This window comes from Copadichromis virginalis, linkage group LG2 (genome assembly GCF_057382275.1).
Source record: "Copadichromis virginalis isolate Kocher_CV1m ecotype Utaka linkage group LG2, C_Virginalis_male_GT1.1, whole genome shotgun sequence".
Classification (NCBI taxonomy): Eukaryota; Metazoa; Chordata; class Actinopteri; order Cichliformes; family Cichlidae; genus Copadichromis; species Copadichromis virginalis.
In genome coordinates, this window is record NC_140619.1 from 19,502,467 (window position 1) to 19,527,659 (window position 25,193).

At 39.3% G+C, this 25,193-nt stretch overlaps 1 protein-coding gene across 1 annotated transcript; it reads left to right on the forward strand.

Moving 5' to 3' along the window:
* The first annotated feature begins 22,474 nt into the window (after nucleotides 1-22,474).
* LOC146717178 (uncharacterized) lies at nucleotides 22,475-23,289 on the forward strand. The gene has a single exon (XM_085472615.1). It carries the CDS (start codon nucleotides 22,536-22,538, stop codon nucleotides 23,229-23,231), a length of 696 nt encoding a protein of 231 aa, XP_085328741.1. The 5' UTR covers nucleotides 22,475-22,535; the 3' UTR covers nucleotides 23,232-23,289.
* The last annotated feature ends 1,904 nt before the right edge of the window (nucleotides 23,290-25,193 follow it).

Below are 25,193 nucleotides of genomic sequence, written 5' to 3' on the forward strand. Positions count from 1 at the left end.
AAAACTACACAGCACATGAAAATTGAAGCTAACAGTGAGTGAAAAAGCCACAAGGTAGCAGCGTCGGTATGAGCAAATAATCAAAGCAGTTAAGAGGAAGATTTGTCATGGTCCTGGGTCGTTGACCCAGCGTTTTGTGTTTTGATTATTTTCCTCTGTTCTAGTTATTATGTGTCCTCCCCTCTTGTGTCCGGTTCGGGTCCTAGATTTCCTGTTTTGTTCTGAAAGTCTGTGTCTGTTGTCATTGTGGTCAGCTTGTCTCCTCCGGGCCTCATGTGTATTAGGTTCAGCTGTTCTTCCCTCCTGTGTGTGATTACCTGATTACCTTGTGTGTGTATATTTAGTGGGTGTCGGTCTGTGTTCGTTGTCGGCTCGTCTGCATTCATCCGTGTATCTCTGCGGTCAATGGTGTTCCTGTTCCTTAGTCTGCGTCTCTCTGCTCTCCGTTTCGTTAAGATTTCAGGTTTGCTCTTTAGTTTCTCCCAGTTTAGGTTTCCGTTTGTAATTATTCACGCTTCGTTGCCTGTCTTTGCCACTGCCACCTTTGTAAATAAACATCACTCATATCATCAGTCGGCTGCCTGCATTTTGGGTCCTCCTTTTCCTCCACACCACACGGCTCACTCCGCCAGCCGTGACAAGATTATGGAGGCAAGAGAAAGAAAAAAGGGTCGTTGGCTGTTATGTCAGTTTTTGGCAGGTCAGAAAAAATCAGAAATTGGATTCAGCCAAGAAAAGCTGAAGTATCTTTAATAAACATCAACTTTAACTTCATAATCATCCTTTAAATAACATGTATTGACGCACTATATACGCTACCAATTAAGTATAATCAAACCTGCCTCCACATAGCCACACCAGTTATTTTAGCAGGGGTATATACTTATATGTGGAATGTCTGTAATTCTAAAGAAAGGGCACATTTTATTACGCTAAAGTAGCTTCTCTCTGGACTCGTCACATGCATTTCAGATCAGCTTTTCACTAACTATCATTGACAGGCATAACCACAATGTGTTTAAGGTTAATTGATGTCTCCATGTGGAGGCTCACTGAAGTGTGTTAAGTGATAATTGGCAAACTGCATACAGTGCAGTGACGGTTTTGTTACTAATTGATATCTTGGTAGGATTCACTCAAGTGTGTACATGTATGGTTGCTCTGATATGTGTGAATGCATGTGTGTGTATGCGTGTTATATTAATTGATGACTTGCAATGGGAGCTTTAACAAAGCTTCAGTAGCACTCAAAGAGTAATTAATGCGATTTGTGGAGAAAACACATCACATGTAGCTTAGTTGCATCTAATTGGCCGTCATTTTATTCTAAAATTCTAAATAAAAGATCATTAAAATAAAAAGATACATAATATGTATCTTGGGCAAGATACATACCGAAAGAACATCTGTGCTATCAGGATTAATCAATTGATATGGTTACCGCGTAAATCTGTTTGAAATATGGAACTATTTGAAACTGAAAATATCCTAATTGAAAACAGCTGACAGTCACTTCTTCCATCATTAATCTTCACTGCAATGCTGTTTCATTGCAAACGAGTCATTCACGTGAAGAGTAGGGGCCACAAACATGTGGTTCACATTTCAATGTTACATTTATCTATTAACACGACCAAGATTTAAGACACGGTTAATGGAATCTGCTCCCAAATGCTGCATACTGTGAGTCACAATACCTACAAAAACAGGAGACTGATTATTGAAAAAAGAAACAAGTAAAATAGAGAAGATGACAGAGAAGAGTTTATCCAAGCCGGAGGATTTCTGCAAGTTAGCAGAGAGTCAATTATGTCTGAGGTACTGCTATGGGGAGCCATGCCATGAGCGATGTGAGACAACCTGGTCTTTGGCATGCAATAAGTTGCGAAAGAGCAATTCACTGTATGCAAATAATGTAGAAATGATTTTTCTCTGCGGTTGGATTGGAAAATGAAGCGGCACGCTACATTCACTGATATTTTACTTTAAAATCTTAGCTTCACTGAAAAAGTTGTGGGATGTGTTTATCGTTTCATGTCTGTGTGTTGCAAAGAGCAGCAAAGTGAGACTCAAGTACAAATGTTACAACTGTCCCCTACTGTCACCACCATATGGATTTACAGCTTTAAAGGGTATTGCTACATCACTGAGTGATTTCTTTTCCTTTTTCAAGGTGCGTCTGTGGCCCTGCTCTGCAAATTGGCATGCATGAATGTTGTTCCACGTGTCAAAGCTCAGGTTGACACCAGCACTATAACACACACAGCTTGTAGACATCTGCATCCAAACGCTCCTTGATGTGACCTTATTATCATGCTGGGTGATTGTCATCTTCACCAGCAGCTAAACATCTGGCAGACCCGATGGTAGGAGTCGCACTTCCACACACACACACACACACACACAGAAAAAGGCCCAGATATCAGACGCTCATGCGGGAAACACAGTGTTTGTTTTCTCTGCAGGATAATTTAAACAGGAAGTCGTGTTTCTGAAGGTTCTGGCAGGGGGAGGCTGGTGGATGGTTGGAAACAAAGCCCCAAGACACCAGACACACTTTCTATGACCATAGAAAAAGAGCCACACGGATCCATTTTATGGTGATTCAGTTGGTGTCATATCCAATCATTCAAAGACTTAGTTGAAATTCATGAAGTCTTGTTCAGTTTTTGTATGTTGAACTTGAAAAAGTCTTCTGGGAGAAAGAATGCCTGCCTTTAAAAAGTTCTGCTTTAACACTCACAAATTTCACTCATAGATTTTATGAGTATGTGAAGAGTTAACCGTCTAAATTCTAATACTTTGTCTTCACATCATCTTAAAATAGCCTATATCTGACATCCTATAGGTCAATAATTTGCTCTGACTTTTACATAAAGGCCCACATTAATGATGATGAACCCTTCCCTCTATCGCCATCCCCTAAATAAAAGACTGTAACTGTTTTGTTTTAACTTTAATTGATTTTCTCTGTTTCCACATATTGGCAGATGGTAACTGATCTTATGGTAGTCAAAACAGAACCAGTGGCTGGTTGTCTTGTATGCTGGCCTCCATCAGTTTCCCATAAAAGCTTTGCTGCTGGAAACTCAGCCTGACAAGCTCAAGATATTTTCAATATGACTTGGACATGCCTTGAAATCGAGATGTGCTACAGGTTCAAATGTAATCAGAGACAAGTGGTGTTAAGCCTGTTTCCACAGACAATAGCCAACTGTGGCCACAGGATGGCAGTAATTAAAAGATGGTGTGAACAGGCAGGAACTATTATGTGTTTGAAGAGTGATCACTTTCAAGTTCTAACTAATGCCTATTTTTAGAGTTCAAGGAGTCCTTGTGACAACTGCTATCAAGTCTTCTTTTGTTGGTATTTTTGAGTGGTGGGTTGTCTGCACTTGGGTTAGTTAATTTAGTGTGTAACATGTCACATCGGTCACATAAGGATGGCAGCCAGCGACACTGGATGAATGAAGAGTGTCCATCCATCCATCTTCTGCCACTTATCCAATCCAGGGTCAAATGTGCTGCAGCTTGAACCAATCCAGATGACACGGAGCGGGAGGTGAGGTATGCCCTGGACAGGTCACCAGTCTGTTGCAGGGTCAACACAGCGACACAAACAACCAATCACGCGTATGGCCAGTTTAGAATCACCAATTAACCTAACCCAACTAACTGCATGTTTTTGGATTGTGGAGAGAGCTGGGGTAGCTGGTGAGAACCCACGCAGACACGAGAAGAACATGAAAACACCACACAGGAAGGCCCTGGCTAGATGGTGGATATGAACCACTATTAAGTTACAAATTTTACAAATACTTAAAAAGTATTTGGTAAATCTTTGTGTCTAATCGACTTTTGTAAATGTATTAAAATGATTGTTTTCCAGAGACAACCATATGGTAACATCTCTGTGACAGCTTTGACAGTTTGCTCTGTACCTTGAAATATAAATCACACTATTGTAGTTTGTGCACCTGGAAGTCACTATTTCAATCCTCTGGTTTAACACTAACACTAAACAACAGGGAACACTGAGGAAAAAGAATTCAGTTACACCTTTTGCACCCAAATTCATTCCATTTTCCTTTCTAACTTTTTCCTTTACTGCTGACTATAGAGTAAGAGATAAGTGACATTTTGGAGTAATGGATCAATAGAGGCACTTTGGTCTTGTCATGAGGAACAGACTATTTCTGCAATATGGGTTTCTCTCTGTTGCTCTCTCTGATTTTCTCTTTTAATCTTTTTCTCTCTGCATCACAATCTGCCCTTCCTCTTAGATCAGGTGTGAATACCAGCAAATGGACTTTAAGAAGAGGCACACAAATAGCAGGCCTATTGTGAAACTGGTGAAACTTTGTCCGTCATCCTACTAAAGCAGCAACAGGCTAGAAAGGCTAATGCTTTAAGCTGCACTGCATATTACTCTGCACTTAATAGGATGGATTCATGAAAGTCAGAGGACAGTTAGGGTACTCATACAGTGGATTAATAATACAAACACCATGGATTATTTTTTTCACATGTCATTTCGTTCCATTTTGATAAAATTGCTGGTGTATCTGTTACACGCAAGTCCTCCTTTGCTACTGCTGTGTGATACATTAGGTTACAACACTACTCCAGTGTGTCTGTCACTCCCAACTCATCTCCATTAATAGTTTTATTTTCTATATCCAACCAAGTAGGCTTGGTTACTTAATATAGAGTAAAAATTAAAAGAAAAAAGTGTGTGTGTGTGTGTGTGTGTGTGTGTGTATCACCTCTCTAAACTGTCACAGGGTTAGCAGGTTTCTATAATGTAGGTGGTATCTCTAGGTAGCCAACACTGCCAAGGCCGATGTGCCAAGACATCAATACCAAAAAACATCTTCATCATCATCACATGCAGCATGGTCATGATGCGAACACTTTGTCATTTCGGGTTAGATGGTTAGGGTCAATATGAATAATGAGAAAAGGGAAAAACAAACTAGAAAAATAAGAAAATAGAAAGCCTTCACTTTTTTATTGAGTTTTCTTTTCTAAAAATGTAATTTAATTGAGCATTTTCATATGTAAAAGAAAAATGTAAATTAAGACCTGGAGGAAATCCGACTAGTGTTTCAGTGAGAAGAGAGTTGAAAGAAAAACACTAAAAATGTTTTGTTGAGATAGAGAATTTCATTAATGTATAAGGTGTCCCATCATGGCAGGACAGAAACCAGTGGTTATGGGATTTAGGACAGGACGGATGTCTAAATGCTGGTGAGGACGAAGACTGAGGCTTCGTTTGAGCTCTCAGTGAGTCTGAGTGAGGCAGACATGAGGAGGAGGTGGAGCGCACAGACAGGAGTCTGAAAGGGAGAATAAATCTCCATCAAACCACACAGAGTGGAGGCTGATTGTCTCAGAGAAGGTGACAAAGAAGATGACTGGACTAGAGTAATAATGTCACTATTGAGACTGACAGTGTGGGAAAGTGGTAGCGATGTAAAGAAGAGACAAGCAGCCGAAAGCAGGCAGATGAGTGATTACAGACCTTCCTTATTAAACTTATGCATAAGCTTTATTACTCCTCCTTCTTCTCCTATTAATAATAATATAAATCACAATAATGATTGTTAGTTTGTACATCTGGAAAATATTTGTGTTTTGTGTGTGAAAAAACTGCATTGCTGTAACAAACCACAATAATGGCCCATTATGTGACTGACGATACACTGAGTGGTAAAACTGCAGGGAGAAAGTTAGAGTCAAAAGTTTGTCCTCTTACCAACTATTACATTTCAGCTTTGCTTAATCTGATCCTAAATGCACAAAACAGTAGCTGTGCTTGGTGCTGTTTAATAAGTCAAAATGTCAACTTGACAATCCACTGAAAGAACACAACAAAGAACTTGTGTAATTACTGTATTTACCAAAAGAAGAGCTCACAGGCCTTTTCTAAAGCGGCCCAGTGTACACCAATAATTTAATTTTACTTTACATGTTTTTGCTTCAGTTGTCTTTTACTAATTTGTGTCTTATTATGTGGTAGTTATATTTTTTATTTTCTAACAACTGGAAAAGATAGATTTGAGTAAGTGTTAGTGATTTAGTTAGTGAAAAAAATTGATTGAGGATCCACAACTGCTATTTAACACACACATAGACACACAAACACACGTGCAGTGTTAAACCTTGAAATGTCGAGCTATAGAACGCATGGTCATTGCAGTACTCCTTCTGCTCTTCTCCTTGTCATAACAACCAGCCGAAGATGCCCTTGTGAAAAAGGTTAAAATCAATATAGCTACCAAGGACTCTCAAGCTAATGCATCTCTTCTATACTCCCACTAATTCTGCAATAATGCATACCTCTCTCACTCTCCCTCTCTCTCTCCCTTTCTGTGATTGGATCGGAGAAAGCCCACCATCCATCTCTGTCACCCACTGACTGCCATGTTAATAGCCTAAACACACCCTGGCAAGCGTGCACAAACACAAGTACAGGAGCAAATACACAACAAAATGCTATCGAGTTTTTCCATTTCATATACTATCTCTGTTATTCACACAGATATAGGGAACACACACACTGATTTAAGGGTCAGACTGGGGAGTTTTGTGTCCTGCTGTCTTGCCATCCTGAGAGACAGATCAGTATCTTAACAACTTTAAATTACTCCTGGCTCTCAAAGGGCACAAAAGTCTGTGTGTGTGTGTGTGTGTGTGTGTGTGTATACTACTGATAAAAGAGAAAGGATGAAAGGTGGAGGCAAGGAGCTACTTGGCATGTATTTACACTTTTAAAACTGTATAGTATTAGTTTATAGATGTTTTTTTCCAACAAATGTTTATTCAGAGACTTACAGCTTTAACTTAGACCAGGTGTGCTTGTAACACATTTTGCTCCAGTGCCATAAAATATGCCATTTAAAAATATACTCAATGTTGTTGTTTCAGGAAGAGAGACAAAGTGTTAAAAGGACAACTAAGGCAGTATAGTAATACCATCCGATGTGCCAGCAGGTGCATAAAGCGTCGATTTTATAAACTGTAGATGTAACCACCATGATATTATTTATTTCTAAAACATGAGCATTTTTGTAAACACCATAAATACATTTTACAAGTGATCTGATTGAGAAACAGACAGTAATGTAAGTAGCCATAACCTAAAGCATACCCTTTATTTTCTACAAGGTCCCACAAGTTATAAGATAAATATTTAGGTGCTAAATAAAGTGAGCCATGTTTCTCCAAGGCTTGTATGAAATCACATTTCTTTTTGCTTCCAGAGGACTCACCCATTGCTGGACATTAAATCTGTCTATACATTTTTTTTGATAAACAGTTCGAGTTTTAGAATAGATGTTATTAACTGCAGACCAAGAAAAGTCAGACAGAAAGATAAATTCCATAAAAAGGTGCAGTTAGCTCATACCATGGTCCAACTTTTTGCTCTGTAGCAGCAATGATGTAATCTCCCATCTACTCACCTGACAGGACCTATTCTTCTCCAGCAGGTGTACTGACAGCAGCTGGCAGCCCTCGTGCTGACGAGCTTATTTGGTTAGGCGGTTAGTGAAGGGTTTATTTTTAAGTATTGATTTTTTTATGCACAGTTGCAATGAAATGAAAAGTAAAAATGTTTCTGTTTGTTTAGTGGTAGAAACTTGTTTACACACCACCTTCAACACTCAGCATTTATACTTCGAGTTTATACTCAGAGGTCAGAGGGCACTGTGCTGTCAAACTGCTGTCAGAGGGTACGACAATGAAGGATGTGGGTCTCTCTGTGTCGCTGCTGTTTTAAGGAAGGTTACATATGTGCTACTTGGCATCAGATGGAAACGTATCAGTTCACATCCTCCAAAGATGTATTCCATAGAAAAAAAATACAAAAAAATCAAATAAAGAAGAAAAAACATTTTCTCTTTCGAAAGGTTTAACTTTAGTTTGGTGCAATGAAGGTCCTGAGTTTGACTCTAATATGTGGACTTTGTATGGAGTTTGTCTACATGTTTGCCTGGTTTCTCCCCGGGTACTCTGGCTTACTCCCACAGTCCAAAGAAATGTAGTTAGTGGAGTTACCCATAGGTGTGAATGTGAGTGTGAATGGTTGTCTGTCTCCTAGTGTTAGTCCTGCAGCAGGCGATCTGTCCAGGGTGTGCCCTGCCTCTTATCCTATAGTAGCTCCACCCCCACCCACCCCAAATTTTGTGAAGGAGTTGATGGGTCGGTGCAGGTCATTTATCACCGATGTCAGTGAGACTGAGGTGAGTTATAGATGATATATTAAAGTTTTCTTTCTGTAAGCTCAGCTGAAGTTAGCTACTGTTAGCCTGTGTTAGTTGCTTTTATCCTCCATTAGTGAAACTGTCTTTATGTTTCATATCTTGAATCTGAAGGTCCATGGAAAGTGGATGGATAAGACTTCTCTTCTACTGTGACTCTATCCACATAAATAAAACACTATTAGTCAGAAGTGAGTGTCCTTCCCAGCCACAGTTTGTTGGAAGATGTAATTACACACTAATCTATGTATCCCTATGAGCAGAGTATGCTTTTTTGTTATTAAATAACCTACAGAGTACAGGGTGCCCTTGGCTTTACATTGAGCCATACATTGTGGTATACAGAGTATTTCAGTCGTCATGCACACCACTGAGCAAACGTATAAAGAACACTCAAACTGGAACATAACAAGTTAACATTTGGTTCATTGAACTGAACAGTTGGTGTTGGATGTAGGAAGATGAGAAGGTGTAAAGACTCCAACTCCAGCTCTGCCAAAAGCTAGAATCCTATAGCCAAACGACTTGGTCAAGGACTCTCACAAATGCTGAGGCTTGTTTGGCATCCCCACTCAGCTGTGGTGGGTAATTAACTATTAAACAGAGATACGGGAAGGACAAACTATGAACTGGCAATAGGATGTCTGTAAGGCTTTGAGCTGTTTTCTTGTCATGCAAAACAACCAACAGCATATCAATCAGGTAATTATCATTATGCTTCAACCCATCAGTTCATTCTCAGCTTTGACCAAAGTCTACAAGACTGTTGTCAATTTTATACTGAACCAGTTTAAAGGCATTAAATTGTTTTGGCAGCAAATCTATTAAACGTGGAACTTTCCAAAGTCTATTCAAGCAGTGTACTAGTAGCTCGTGGGAATCTATTAAACATAGTGACTCTTGGATTAAAACTGTCAAACCTGAGAGGTATATGTCTAATATTTAAAGTCTTCACAAGCAATGTCATGCTATGCAGAACTGTGATCATGAAGAGTCTAAACCCTGAGATACTGAAAGTGTTTCAGTGGTCTGCGAGGTCCTTCCCCAGAGTGATGGCATCTCAGTAACTGGTGTAACTGGCTTGTTTAGCTGTTAAACTAGAAGAAAGGTGTCAGTTGAAATACAGGCCTTGAACCCGTTTTTGTCTTCTTGTACTCCTTGGTGATGTGCTTTTAAATATGTATCCACTCCAATCAGCCTGCTTTTAATGGGCTGTATACATGCGGAAATAATAATTGAGTTCTTTACTCCCTGATGCGCCCAATAAAGAAGAAACAGCTACATTCAGCTGTCATAGAGGCATCTGTCTCAGAACCTGGTGAGAGAGAACGAACACACAACATAATGTATTTATAATAACCAGCAAATATTACAGTATTAACTTCCCATTTTTTAATGTTATCACAAACACTTTTAATTCTTGAATTTATATTTAGAAATACATTATTTTTCACATTTAACCAGTAATAGATAAAATAATCTTGGAAATATCCATTATATCTATTAAAGAAATATTAGACAAATATTTAGCTTCATTCTACAGAGCTTCACTGGTTTATATGATCTTGGAGTACAACCTTTACACTTTTCACTCCCACATAGCATGTTGCAGGAGAAAGCAACGTGGAATTTTGCAGGCAGAACAACATATTTGATCACTTTTACAAGCTGCAATCAAAACAGTGTATCATTATTTTCTTCTACCAGATTAAGTTGAATTTGCAGAATGATGCTAGGTGTTTTTTTACTCTTCTAAATCATTTACTGTAAACTTTTAATAGACCGAAGCAGTTGACATTTACAGTGTGCCCTTTAAAAGTAATTGAATTGATGGCACAATACGTTACACCCAGTGCGTGAGAAATACAGTTTAACCTTAGTGACCAACAGAAGCGATTATCAGAATACACTGATATTACTGTTAGAGTTTGTTGTTGTTGGCATTTTTTATATCATCAGGATTGTTTGTGTCCCATATGTCTTGAATATTTCAGCTTTGTAGCAGAAAATGCAAATGGTTTTGCACTGTTGGTAATTAAAATGAAACCTTCACACCTCATGTGTGACAGGAGTGACACATGCAAATTGTGTAACACATTCACACATGCCATATGAACAAGGCTCGATTGTATATGGAGCAGAATTTATTGCCGCCTCACAAAAGTACCAACAAAAAGTCACCCACGTACTGACACGCATAGGTACACCAATTCACACACAAGCATGCAAGAACCTATTTGTCATTATGGCAGCTTATATTTCATGCAGCCAAACACAGGGACGTCAAACTAAATTTAGTACAGATACTACAGAAATTTCTTTCAGGCTCAAACAAACAAACACAGACACAAACAAACACACACTCAGCAGCTCAGGTATTAGGGAGTATTTACTGCAGTGCAACATGCCGGTGTAATTCAAGTGGAATGTCCATTAGAGCAGAGAACGGATCTTTTCACAGTATAAGTCATAGTAATGAACTCCAGCAGAACTCCCTGCTGTGTCATACATCAACACGCTGAACAGCATGTAGACTCTCAGAGACAAAGTAGAATTGTAAAACCAGCGCGTCTTGGTAAAGGAATGTTTTAGCAAATTTTAGTGCTTCTAAAATCTAATTAAATGTGCTGAGAACACCTTTAGGGTGTTATATTTCACAGCAACAAGTTCTGCCTGCAAGATCTCAGGACTCAGTAACACTGCAATTTGCATTTTGCAATGAGAATTATACAACATAAGGTTTTTACTTTCAGTGTCATATGGTTTACATCATTAAATTGTGCAACAATGTAACTATACAGCACATTTTATCTTTTTTTTTACAGTGTAATTTATAATCAAGTACTTTTAGCAAGTCCATTTGTTATTTTACCGTTAACAAGTGTTTCAACTAATTTAGAAAACAAGACTGTGACAGTCGGACCATATACTGCCCTGATCATACTCCTTACACTGTACCTGTAGATATATTTAAATATTTAGTTTCTGGATATAACCTGCCTCACCTCGTGAAATTAGTTTATCTTCATTCATCTCATTCGCTTATCCGAAGACTGTTGAATTTAAAGACCTACAAACTGCAAACGGAGAGATGCCAAACTGTGTTTCATTGTTCTGGTAACAGTGACAATAAAGATCTGTGTATTTACACTGTACAGTCGTTATACTCACGTTCAGCTGCTGACATTGGCCTGTCCCAGTTGTTTTTTGTAGATTAGGCAGCAGGCCAGTGTAAACATGTATGTACAATGTTTAACCAAGTTATTAGCCCACCACTCAATGTAAGACTTATGCGATTTAGCTGCCCTGTACTAACAGTGTTGGTTGTTAGAGCCAGTGGTTCTAGGTTTTTGACCCACTGATTCATTTATAGACTTTCAAGTTAAAAAAAACAAGTCTCTCTGAATCTGAATCCCAGGCTGTGTGCGGGACGAGCCCAGAGACTGTTTTCTCTAAACCAGGGGTCCCCAACTCCAGGCCTCGAGGGCCGATGTCCTGCAGGTTTTAGATGCATCCTTGATCCAACACAGCTGATTCAAATGGCTAAATGACCTCGTCAACATGTCTTGAAGTTCTCCAGAGGCCTGGTAATGAACTAATCATTTGATTCAGGTGTGTAGACCCAGGGAGAGATCTAAAACCTGCAGGACACCGGCCCTCGAGGCCTGGAGTTGGGGACTGTTGCTCTAAACCCTTGATGGTTTCTCTGCTGGCTCCAAAAGGCTGTTGCTTCACCTGAGGCTTCCCTCGAGACTTTGCTTTCTACTTCTGCTAATCCTGAGTTCTCCACGTATACTGAGGCAGCGAACAATGAGCGACCTCAGCGGTAGGAATCTACTAGAGGTAACATCTGCTATTTGATTCGCTTGATGAGATGATGGTAAATGCTACATGGCCTGTATTTGTATAGCGCTGTTAGAAGGAAGAAACGTTTAGAGTAGAATCAGAAGAACCGGATCTGAGCACTGTACGCAATTCTGAGGCTGAAACCTGTAAAGGAAAACCTGTGGGTAGCTACAAAATAGCTGTCTGAAAAATGCAGAATCAAAAGGAGGGAAAAAAGAATTGAACATAACATCAACTAACCTTTTTTCTGAGGGAAATGTTGGCTTTGAGAGAACAGAGGAGCAAAGAGGGAGATTTTGTAGTGAAAATTGTCTCTTTTGCTAATCCCATTTCATGCCAGCTCAGTCCTACTCTCTGGAATATTCTGAAATTGACACAAAGCGCCTGAGGAGGGAGAGAAAGATGGGACAGAAGGGTACAGAGGTAAAAAGAGGAAAAAAATGAGTCTGAGAAACAGAAGTGAGTGGAAATACTTTGAGAATGACAGAGCCGGAGGGACAGGAATGGAAAATGGCCACAATTGAAATTCTGCTGCTGCAGTCCATCAAAGCGTGGACTGGACATGGTCTACTTGCTCTTAACCCCTGTAGCTCCAAAGGGAGCAAGACAATAGGTTTAAGCCTCTGCTATATTTAACATCACTTCCTGCCTTGGACTTCTATACAAGTCTTCCACTCTTAATGGAGCTATGCACTGGACCACTACTAACAAGCACTACCCTATCGTGTGTTTATCCTTTATGAGATGTTAGGGTAGGGGAACGAGAACGGGAGCTCAAACTGTCTCATGACCCTGATAATGTGTGCTCAAGCACCGGTAATGTAAAGTTTGTTTGCTTTAGTTCAGCTGACCTGAGCTAATCTATGATGTGTCAAGTGTAACAACAGCGCTGCACTTTAGCTCTGGGAGATTGTGACAAAGTGGCTAGGACTGAATTCATTTACCATTTGTTACTTCCATATATTGTTATTTTTTCTTGTGTTATCTTATAATCAATCATAATGCTTTAATGTAGACGCTGCAGATGTAACCTTGGTTCTACATACTATCCCGGGTCTGTTTGAGTTAGCATTGGTTACGTTCATTACATTTATGCAAGTGTTCTTAAAGCCAAATGTCACTTAACCCTTTAAGACCTACCATAGAACCAAGTCCGCCAGAGCTTATATAATATTTTTAAATGTTGTAGAGCCATTTTTGGGAGCATTTCAAGTTGCTATACATCAATACAACCACTACAGCCTAAATTTTAATAATATGCATGCATTAAGTGCATAGTAATTACATAAATTGCAAAAAAAGAGAAATAAACTATAAAAGAATTGAAAATCGTTTTTGTTTTTTAACATATATTTCTAGTTAGAGAAATTTAAGAGGCTTATCCCTCAAAACTGTAAATACAAAAAAGTTGCACAAAATAGTTTCCCACCACAGGAAATTAATTTTGAGTGTGTTCATAGTTTTATTTTTGAAATACACCAATTTCTATACACTGCAGGAAAAACGAAAATAAATATTATAATGCAAATTTGCAAAAAGCAGCATATGCATCAAAATAAACTATTTCCAGCAGTGCAATATGAGTCCTAAGCATCCCAGAAATGACACAGAAAGTCATAAAGTCAAACATAACTTTTAAAAACACCAGCATAAGCTTATGAGGCCTTGATGGTAAAAAAAACAAACTACATTTCCGCGAAAATGACGTCACTTCCGGTTTCGGGCAGGTCATGGCGGACATGCGATAATTCGTGCTGAAGGACGTAGGAAGTGTTATGAACAGCTGATCAGATCGGCAAAGCGTGTTTCTGGAATATTATGTTTTTGTTGCTGCAAGTGCTTTTTATGCAGTTTTTGCAAAGCTATATGTGGAAGGAAACTGTGACCTAGGACAATCTGATGGCATAAGATGTAAGTACAACTCCTCCAGTTTCATATGCAAAAAAAATTATTGCGCTAGCTTACGTGGTTGCAGTGCTACCGGGATTTAAAAATAGTGCCCGCTCTGACTGGTTTTAAAGGGTTAATCATTAGATTTGAATCTTTCATTTGTTAATGTAGTTTAGTTATACTTACAATTGTGTGTTCTTTGTGCAGGTCCTATCTGTGAAGCAGGTATGTGGGAGGGGCCGCCCTGGCACTTCCTGTTTATACAGGGTATGATGTCGCTGATCGAGTCAATTGGGTGAAACCAAAGGAAGGGGTGTTTCTTTTGTGTACAATTGTTTATTTCCTTTAAAATAACCTCATGAGTCGGACTGTGTGAAGAGCATGACTTTTCAAACCTGCCATTGGGTGAATGAGTTTGTTAAGTAGAAGAATGATTTTTATTCCTGTTTCTTTGTCTGACCTGTGTTATTTGGTCTAACCTGTTTTCTCAGTGGTAGAGGTTAATGAGGTTCAGCTGTGGGTGGAATTCTGTATAAAGCAGGTGAGATTTTGGCTATGTCCACACGTACCCGGGTATTTTTGAAAACGCAGATTTTGCTATGCGTTTGCACCTTTCGTCCACACGTAAACTGCGTTTTCGGTCACTGAAAACGGAGATTTTTAAAAACTCCGGCCAGGGTGGATATTTTTGAAAACTCAGTTTTTGCATTTACATGTGGATGAGAAAAACTGAGAAAACGGAGAAAACGCAGCGTCAAAGGTGTGCGCATTTTTTGACGGCACACTGTGCACCAGGTTATTGTTTCGGTGAAATGAATTTCTACAATACTGTTACTGTTAATTCTACTCTCTGCAGTGTTTAAATGCTTACATATACACACACAGTTACTGTCCCTCCACACATACGACTCGGTTCTGCTTCTATGCCCCAGCTTTGTTTACTTTTTCCCACCGAGGCTTCTAGACTTCTGATTGGCCAACATTTCTGCACGGTTAGGAATATATCGCCACCTGTTGCTTTGGCATGTTCCTAGCAGCGTTTTCCTTCATTTCTGCCTTTACGTGTGGACGGGATTATTTTTTAAAACGAAAACGGAAAATCTCCGTTTTCAAAAATACCCGTGTATGTGTGGACGTAACCTTTGACTACTGGGTTTTGTTGTTTTTTTTTGTTTGTTTGTTTGTGTGAAAGAATTGTTGAATGGCGACACCAGAAAATAATGGATGCGTAAAAGAAACTTGTCCTTGTCCTCGATGTAAATATGTAAAAGTTGTGTATGTTTCTGTTCTGTGTCTTGTGTACTGTTTGTCTGTATATGTGTCTTTCTTGCTGTTGTTACATCCAAATTTCCCCTTGTGGAACAATTAAAGGATTATTCTATTCTAAACTTGAACAGTCTGTCTTCCTATCACTTTCCTTGCTGCTTACGTTATGGTACCTCACAGAGATCTAAGTTGTCAACACTGATGACCCTGACCCTGTGCTATCAGAATATGACATTTTTCTAATTTATTAATAAGAACAATTGACATATTTTACATGACATGTATCAAACGCTGTTTACACTTCAATATTTGTCAAAGTTAAAGGAAATAAAAGTTTGACTCTTGGTTTGAAAAAGGAAACTGACAATGTTTTGACTGATTCATCCTCCCCAGACAAACTTGTAGTTTTGTATTGGATGGCCTCTGGTTTCCTTAAATTCAACAAGGAAAAAAAGCAAAGTGATTATTTTTGGACCAAGTTGGAATTCTGGCACCTCAGATCTTGATCTGCGCAGTTTAGTACCTTTTGTCAAATCACATGCTAAAAATTTGGGGGTTATATTTGATAATAAGTTTTCCTTTGAGAAACAGATTAGCTCAGAGATCAGTTGTACAGTGCTCTTTCTTTAAACTGAGGCTTTTATCGAAGGTGAGATCATTTTTATCTTTTAAAAACCTAGAACGGGCAATTCACGCTTTCATTCTTTGGACTACTGTAATTCTTTATATGCAGGCTTTAGCCAGACTGGTTTAGCACAGCTCCAGCTGGTCCAGAATACTGCAGCTCATCTCTTGACTCGGACAAAGACACATGAACATATCTCCCCGGTGCTCGCCTCACTCCACTGGCTCCCAGTCTGCTTTTGAATTACGTATAAAATTTTATTGGAGCCTCATAGGCCTACTACAGCTCTTAGATCAGGTGATCTTTTGCTCTTGGCTACACCAAAGTCGAGGTTGGTTCATAGAGGTGATCGGGCGTTTCCAGTCGTGGCGCCTAAATTGTGAAATGATTTACCTCTCCACATTAGAAAGGCCCCGACCGTCAGTTTGTTTTAAATCCAATCTGAAAACACATTTTCACTCATTGGCTTTCAAGACAGCATAAGAGTTATTTACATATTTACTTATTTATCTGTTATTTTGTATTCGCTATTTGATATTGATGCTATTTGATTTTGTTACTTCATGTTATTGTGTAATTCCTATCTTTCCTACAGCGGCCAACACTATTGTTGTAATTAAAAGTGCTATATAAATAAATAAATGATAAACAATATTGCCGGGTGACTTCCTGTTCTTCTTCTTTGGGTGGAAAGATATCAGATCCTTAATTTAATAGTACACTTGTGTAATTTAAATAATAATATTTTTAGGTACAGAAAATTAATATTCAGTGAATGCATTTGTGCTGTAAAAGAGAAAAAATCACAGCTGAAGTTATTTCAGTTCTGTGTTTTGTGTCTTTCTGTTCACTCCAGCAGTGGCTGCTGAATATCATCTCCCCCTTTGAACTTCTTCTGAACTTCAGACGGCTCCTTCTTTCATGTTTTCATTTTACATCAACATAATGACATTTTCTTTGTTGTTGCTGTGACTGAAAAAAGGAAATTATTTTCTCTTTTTTTGATATTTTGTTTTCTGTTAAGAATCTGAGTTGTTTGCTGACCTTGTGCCAGTGTCTGAGCCTCCGTGTCCATTATCACATCTGTACATTCATGGAAAGTCAAAAGGAAAAAGTAAGTAATACAATAAAAACATAACAAAGGTAGAAAAATAAAACATTACAAAAGCTGCGTTACAAGCAAAAGCGGGTTTAAGAATTGACTCATTTGCAGAAAGTAGGGAAATGGCAAGTCACATGTTGCTTTATTTGCACACATTACATATGACAAGAACATGGTACCTATCAAAATGCTTCTGGAGTAATTATATATTGTAGTGTTCCACATAAACATATCATTATGTGCCCACCTGTCGTGCATGTACACCTTAAATAAACCTGCACGAATCTTCAGGTGTTTCACACAGTGCAGGGCTCTAGACTAACTTTTTGCCACAGTTGCACTGGTGCACCTATTTTTTTTTGGGGGGGGGGATTGCTGTCCACACAGACAATATTGATTGACTAACAATCTTATGCTTAAAGTGCGTTGGCACTCTTTGTCAATATTGTAGACAATGTTAAACTTAATCATCATCACATCCTCCTCTGACGACCTGTTTGCTGCTGCCTGGCGCTGAAAGGCAGTGGTAGAGGGGACACTTGGGCAGTGCATTTATTGCTGCATATAATGTGTTTTCTGGATACACTGCTGCTTTTTCAGCATTCAGAGGTTAATGGCTCCATGTCAGAGCACTGGCTATGAATTTCAGAAGGATCAGGCCTTAACTTAACAAAGAAGTTATCAATTGTTCTTTTCATTTTTTCGCATTACACACAGCTACATCCACCTCTGTCGGGCCTAGGCTGCTCATTAAGGTTGGGTATCATCATTGATTTCTAGAATCCATTCGATTCTGATTCACGAGGTCCCAATTCGATTCAATTTTGCCTCAGACAGTCAGAAATATTATAATTCTGATCATTTATCAGTACTGATACATGTGAGACTTCATCAGAATTGTGAGCATCACAGCAGATGCCTTTGTGTCAAAGTAACTGAGGATAAAACTCAGAAAAACATGAAGGAGATTTTCCTGGCCTGGCTTTTTATAGCAGATAACCTTAAAAATATTCTGCAACATTCTGCAATTTTGCATAGTTTTAAAAAGTTTAAATGTCTTCAGTATTAAACAGCAGAAATTAGGCTATCTTGTCCGAGGTCATTAAGTTAAAAAAAAAAAAAGACAGCGGCCGACAGCGCTGTAAACAACGGTAGACTGATGGGTAGCTCGGGGTGGCTGTAGCTCAGGTGGCAGAGCAGGTCAGCCACTAATCAGAAGGTTGGTGGTTCGATCCCAGGCTGCTTCCTGGCTACATGCCAAATATCCTTGGGCAAGATACTAACCCCATGTTTGCCTACTGGTGGTGGTCAGAGAGCCCGGTGGTGCCAGTGTCCGGCAGCCTCGCCTCTGTCAGTGCGCCCCAGGGCAGCTGTGGCTACAACGTAGCTTGCCATTGCCAGTGTGTGAATGACTGAATGTAGTATAAAGTGCTTTGAGGTCCTTAGGGACTGAGTAAAGCGCTATACAAATGCAGGCCATTTAATAAACAAAGCAGATTTGAGATGGAAAACGGTTCTTGAAGTACAGAGAGAGAGAGAGAGCTGTGCATGAAGTGTGATTTTTATCGTGGTGGAGGCAAAACAGCAAAAGTCAGAGGGAATTCATGACAATATTTATCAAATGTGAAGCATCGTTTGGATCTTCTTTTGCTGCTGGTTCAGTGAATTTTGGCTGGACAGAGACAAAACCTGCAGCTCAGAATCGAGCGCAAAAAAAGACATAAACACAGAGCGGACCCGACACATCAGAATCGGCGAGCTGTCGGCTTTCAGCCCCGATGCCGTGTCCGTCTACGGGCCGTCGGGTGAGAAAGCCGAGAAAGACAAAGCTGATTCTGATGCTCTGCGTTTACGTTTTTGTGTGGAGTCCGTTACCTGCTCTCATTTACTGTTTGGTGGTTGTTGAAATAGTTTTGTGAGCTTTAACCTGAGATTCTGGCGTTTCTGGCAAAACACATTTAAAAGTCAATTTAATTCATCGATATCGCTTTATTCAAGCTACTCACTTCTCTCTGTCCACCCGCCCTGCACTTTCAAATGTACACACGGACTACATGAATATCTGGACCACGACCAATCAGAGAGGTCCCGCCCCTGACTATCTCTGATTGGTTTAGACCACGATAAGGGCATAAAGTGTGTCTGCTGTTGACCACACGGAGACTTTCAGAGTTGCGGAGTATTTTTTTTTTTATGTTACTCGAACAGGTGGTCGCACTGGTGCGACCTAAGATTTTTTTTAGTCGCACCATTGAAAAATTTGGTCACACTCTAGAGCCCTGCAGTGACTGGTTTAAAACCAGTCTACAGCACTGGGTGCACAAATAGATTCAATCAAACACGTTTACACACTTCCAGTAAGGCACAGCTGTGAACCATCGCAGTGTGCCAGCCCACAAATATGATGAATTATAAACGTATAATTATAACGCATTAACTTTGATGGTTTCCATTTTGAGGGGCAGCATAGACACAGTGTATAATTTAATCAATTGTTTCCAGGTCAACTTATCTGTTTCCATGTCAGTGTAATTACTGGACTCTGCACCGCCACGTCCTAATAATAAGTGGCATGAAAATAGAAGGAGACAAATTGCCCACATTTGTTAGGGGCCGGGGTGGTTGGAGTTCTGTTATTGTTTGGTGTCAGATTATTGTCTCAGCATCAAGTGTTCACGAGTTGACTCGTACTTGGCGTTTCACTGCCCTGCCTCAGCCACCTCCTTCCCATCCTCGCCCCAGTCTGTTTGTGACAAGTACGCTCCCTATACCTACCCATGCCTTCTGTGGCCATAGACTGTTCAGTAACTGTCCATCTACTATAGTTTACTCGAGTGTCCACGTCAGCTCACCGTAGGATAGGACCAATAGCAATTGGTATTATAAAATCATGTGACCCTGTAAAGATAAAACCCAGAAATCTGCAGAATGTGTGATAAAGAAAAAGAAAAAATACAGCCAGTTATACCTACATGGGCAAAAGATGTAATTTAGAACCCACAGATATCAATTTAAAACAACAGCTGTGTCACACATCTGGTTGATGATGGATGTCTAGGGAACTAATGTGAGCTGCTGGAATGGAGACAGATGTGTTTGATAAACTTCTACTGTTCCCAATAATTCATTATTTTATTAAAATACAATAACTTGTAAAAGTATGATTACCATCTCATTTTGTCCACAGTTCAGCGTATGGACACAAAGTGGAAGCTGCTGAAATCCTTTGTCTCTTTCCAGAACACGTTTCCAGGTCATGGAGCTTTCAAAGAAAACATAACTACAGTCGGTCAACATGATTCATTGTAACAGACAAAAAGTTCATATAATAGTAATATTTAGTAGGATTAATGATGAGAATAAGATAATGATTCAGCTGTTTAAACTCCATTATCAGTATCAGTTTCAGTGGGTTCTCATTGAATCCACTTTTAGTCCACCATCACATGAGCAGCATGTCAAAGATTTTGCTAAGTAATTCCTGTGCAGTCAAATATTTGTGCATGTTGGAGTTATTCTTTGTTGTGATCAATGTTGGGTCATTACTCAAAAAAACGTAAGCAATTGCACATATCACACTTTTCATAAAAGTAATGCAGTATGTTGCTTATTTACTCCCAGGAGAAAGTAATTTGTGACATTACTCTTTACATTATTTCTGCTTGTCTCCTGAAACGCCTTGTTTCATCATTATTAACTTCCACACACACCAACACAAATCCTAATGAGGACCAAGGTTATTATCGTTAACGAAAACTAACGAAATAACGAAAACTAGAAGTGAAAAAACATTTTCGTTAACGGAAATAAAAATAAAAACAAAAAAAAGGAAAACTAACTAAAACTGTAATGAGTGTTCACAAAACTAACTAAAATTAACTGAATTTATAGCAAAAATGTGTTTAGTTTTCATTGATGTGTGCGTGTCATACAATAGTCAAGGGTGAAAAAGAAGTTTCGTTTCCAGATTTTTTTTCTTGCTGTGTCTCATTATGCCAGCAGGTGGCAGTACGTTAGTCGAGTCGTCTGTGTCGCTGCTCCGTCCACGCGCAGAATCATTTCAGTAAAAGTCGGGAGAAAGCGCCAGAGTCCAATTTGGGATTACTTTGAATATGACCGTGTTTTGGATAAAGCAAGTGTCTTGTAGTGGAAAGAGACAAATTATGAGGGACATTTCTAAAGGGAAAAAAAATCCCACAAACCTTAAAGTGCGCTTGAAAAGCTCACACAAGAAGGCTAACCTAGCTTACCTTGAGAAGGTAAGGGAGCACACTCAACCCTCATCCCCAGAAACAGAAGCTGACACCAGGCAAGGCAGCGTGATGCATCCCGAGACAACAGGACTGGGATATCTACATAACTGTGTGAGTCAATTGCCTTAACACCCGGTGCTGCAAGAGTTAATAGTCTCATTGGGGCCAAGATATACATTTTATAGTTGCCTGGTATCAATGGTTGTTCATCTGCCTTTATTTATTTATTTAAAGAACCCATAGGTGGGAATGTGAGTTGTCTGTCTCTGCGTGTTAGCCCTGCGACAGACAGGCGACCTGTGCAGGGTATGGTAGCTGGAATAGCAACATACCCAAGGATAAGCAGAAGAGCATGACTGATATGATGAAACTGGGATTTTGTTACACTTAATTATTGCAAACACAACTAAAACTATAACTGAAACTAATCAAAACTAAACTGAAACTAAGGATTTTCAAAAAAAATAAAAACTAAACTAGCAAACAATTGGTAAAAACTAATTAAAACTAATATAAAATTGAAAATCTGAAGTCAAAATGAAATAAAAATAAAAACTAATGAAAATTGCAAAACTATTAAAACCCTGATGAGGACACACATATGAGCTTTCTCTCATTATTCAGGTAGGAGCGCAGAGCAAAAATGCAACCAGTGCAAAGAGACTTTAACGTGGTCTCCATGGTGATTCTACTGTAGAAACATGGACAGGTAGTCAAGTTGCTGACTGATCGCCAGCTTGTGACCTGTTGAAATGGCCTGTAAATGGCCTGTATTTATACAGCGCTTTACTAGTCCCTAAGGACCCCAAAGCGCTTTACATATCCAGTCATCCACCCATTCACGCACACATTCACACACTGGTGATGGCAGCTACATTGTAGCCACAGCCACCCTGGGGCGCACTGACAGAGGCGAGGCTGCCGGACACTGGCGCCACCGGGCCCTCTGACCACCACCGGTAGGCAACGGGTGAAGTGTCTTGCCCAAGGACACAACGACCGACTGTCCAAGCCGGGGCTCGAACCGGCAACCTTCCGATTACAAGGCGACCTCCCAACTCTTGAGCCACAGCCAGGCCCTGTTGAAGTTTATAGTTGCACATACTCTGCACATACTAATCTTTGAGAGCGTGTGTGGGAAACCGTCCAGAAGTGGTGGCTCGTCATTTGCGACCTCTCGAAAACTCATAAGTTGATGTTTTTGAACCGTAGCGGTGAGTGAGAGGAAGGACGCTAGCATCAACTAGCTAGCCGGTCGTCACGGCAAAGCTACAAGAGCGTCTCTCAGCATGGGCCCGAAAAAAGTTCTGTCAGCCGAGGAAGGAGACGATATTAAGAAGTCGCTGGAGTTTATGACAGAGGAGATTTCTACTGTCAAACTGCAGCAGAAAGCCATCCTGGACCTGGTCGAGGAAGTTAAGGCTCTCCGCATCCAGAACGCCGAGAAGGATCGGCGGCTGGCGTACCTGGAGAACAGAGTGGCGGATTTGGAGCAGTACACCCGGATGAACGATGTTATCATCACGGGGCTTCGCATCAAACCCCGGTCATACGCCCGGGCGGTCGCCACTGACAATGTAGGAGGGCCAGGAGAGGAAGATGTCAACTCCACGGAGCATCAAGTGGTTACCTTTCTACGGTCCAAAGGTGTGGAAGTGGATTATAACAACATTGAGGCTTGCCACCCTCTACCCCGAAAAAATGACAGTGACAAACCAGCCATCATTGTGAGATTTGCAAACAGAAAACAGAAAACAGCACTGTTAAAACAAGGAAAGAAACTGAAAGGATCCGATGTCTTCATGAACGAACATCTGATAAAAAGAAATGCGGACATTGCCAGGAAAGCACGTTACTTGAAGAAACAGGGAAAAATTCAAAATACATGGACCACCAACTGCAAAGTATTCATTAAACTCAATGGAACACCGGAACAAGCCAAAGTGTTGGTCATCAGAAATATGGAAGAGCTGGACAAATACTGAGGTCAACTTACTCTGGAGGTATGAATACACATGTGACGTGACACACAACACAACACATGGCACAGTCCAAAAGAACTTCATCTGCATCCGGCAACAATATCAACATAACTCATTGGAATTCTCTGTATGATAATCTGGAACTGAGAACATTTCGATACACAGACCATAATGTTCTAGACTTAGAAAAGGATATAGACCCGGAAAATAATTTCTTCTACAATATCAGCTGTAACTGCTGCTACTTCACTGATGAACAGTTTAAGCACACCAACAACACGGAAAATAAATTATCAATAATCCATTTTAATAGCAGAAGTCTGTATGCCAACTTCAACAATATAAAGGAATATCTAAATGAGTTGACAAATCCATTTGGAATTATTGCCATTTCTGAAACATGGATCAATGCGGAGAAAGGAATGGACTTTGGACTGGAGGGATATGAAGTGAATTTTGTAAATAGAAGGAACAAGAGTGGAGGGGGAGTAGCTGTGTATGTGGATAAAAACCTAAACTACAAGGTGGTAGAAAGTATGACAACTGTAATTGATAATTTACTAGAATGTATAACAATTGAAATTTATAAGGAAAAAGAAAAAAATGTAATAATTAGCTGTATATATAGAACACCTGGCTCTAGTATTCAAGTATTTAATGACTTCATAGAGGAAATATTCTCTAAAACAAATCAAAAAGTTGTGTTTATCTGTGGTGATTTTAATATTGACCTGTTGAATCCAAAAAAGCATAAAATGACCGACGAATTCCTAAACACTATGTACAGTTTGAGTTTACATCCTAAAATAACCAGGCCTAGCAGAATTACACCACATTGTGCCACCTTACTTGACAATATTTTCACTAACAATATGGAAAACAACATTGTGAGCGGAATATTAATTAATGACATCAGTGATCACCTACCAGTTTTTGCAGTTTATGACACTAATTATAAGAAAAATCAGCATGAAGAACAACTGAGATACAGACGTGTAAGGACAGAAGAAACTATGACTGCATTTAAGAACGATCTATTAAATCAGGACTGGGACAATGTGTACAAAGAAGCTGATATTGATATTGCATATGGCATATTTTTAAGAATATTCATGGAGTTGTACGATAAAAACTGTCCAACAATAAAATACAACAGAAAGCACAAATATTCAGATAGACCATGGCTCACTAAGGGTTTACAAAATGCATGTAAAAAGAAAAATACACTCTATAGGGAATACCTAAAACAAAGAACAAAAGATGCTGAAAATAAATATAAAAAATACAAAAATAAGTTGACCAATATTATACGTGTATGTAGAAAGGAGTATTATAGTAAAATATTGAACAACAATAAACATAATATGAAAGGAATATGGGATGTTTTAAACGGTATCATTAAAAATAATTCTGGACAACAAAGTTATCCACAATACTTTATCGATAATGGCAATATTATGGAAAACACTGCTGATAAGGTCAACAGCTTTAATCATTATTTTGTAAATATTGGACCAAAACTGGCAGAACAAATTCCTGAGTCACTGCCATCAGTAGAATGTAGTGAAAACCTGATTGATAGGAACCCTAACTCAATGTTCCTCACATCAGTGGAGGAAAAAGAAATAATTGACATTGTACACATGTGTAAATATAAAACATCTACTGATTGTAATGATATTGACATGAAAATCGTCAAGAAGGTCATTGAAGGAATTGTAGGACCTCTAACATATATTTGCAACTTATCATTTCAGACGGGAAAAGTGCCAAACAAAATGAAAATAGCTAAAGTTGTGCCGCCGTATAAAACCGGGGATAGACGCCACTTCACAAATTACAGGCCTGTTTCTTTACTACCACAATTCTCCAAAATCCTAGAAAACCTGTTTAATAAACGATTAGACAAATTCTTAGATAAATATAAATTACTCTCTGACAGTCAATATGGATTCAGATCAAAAA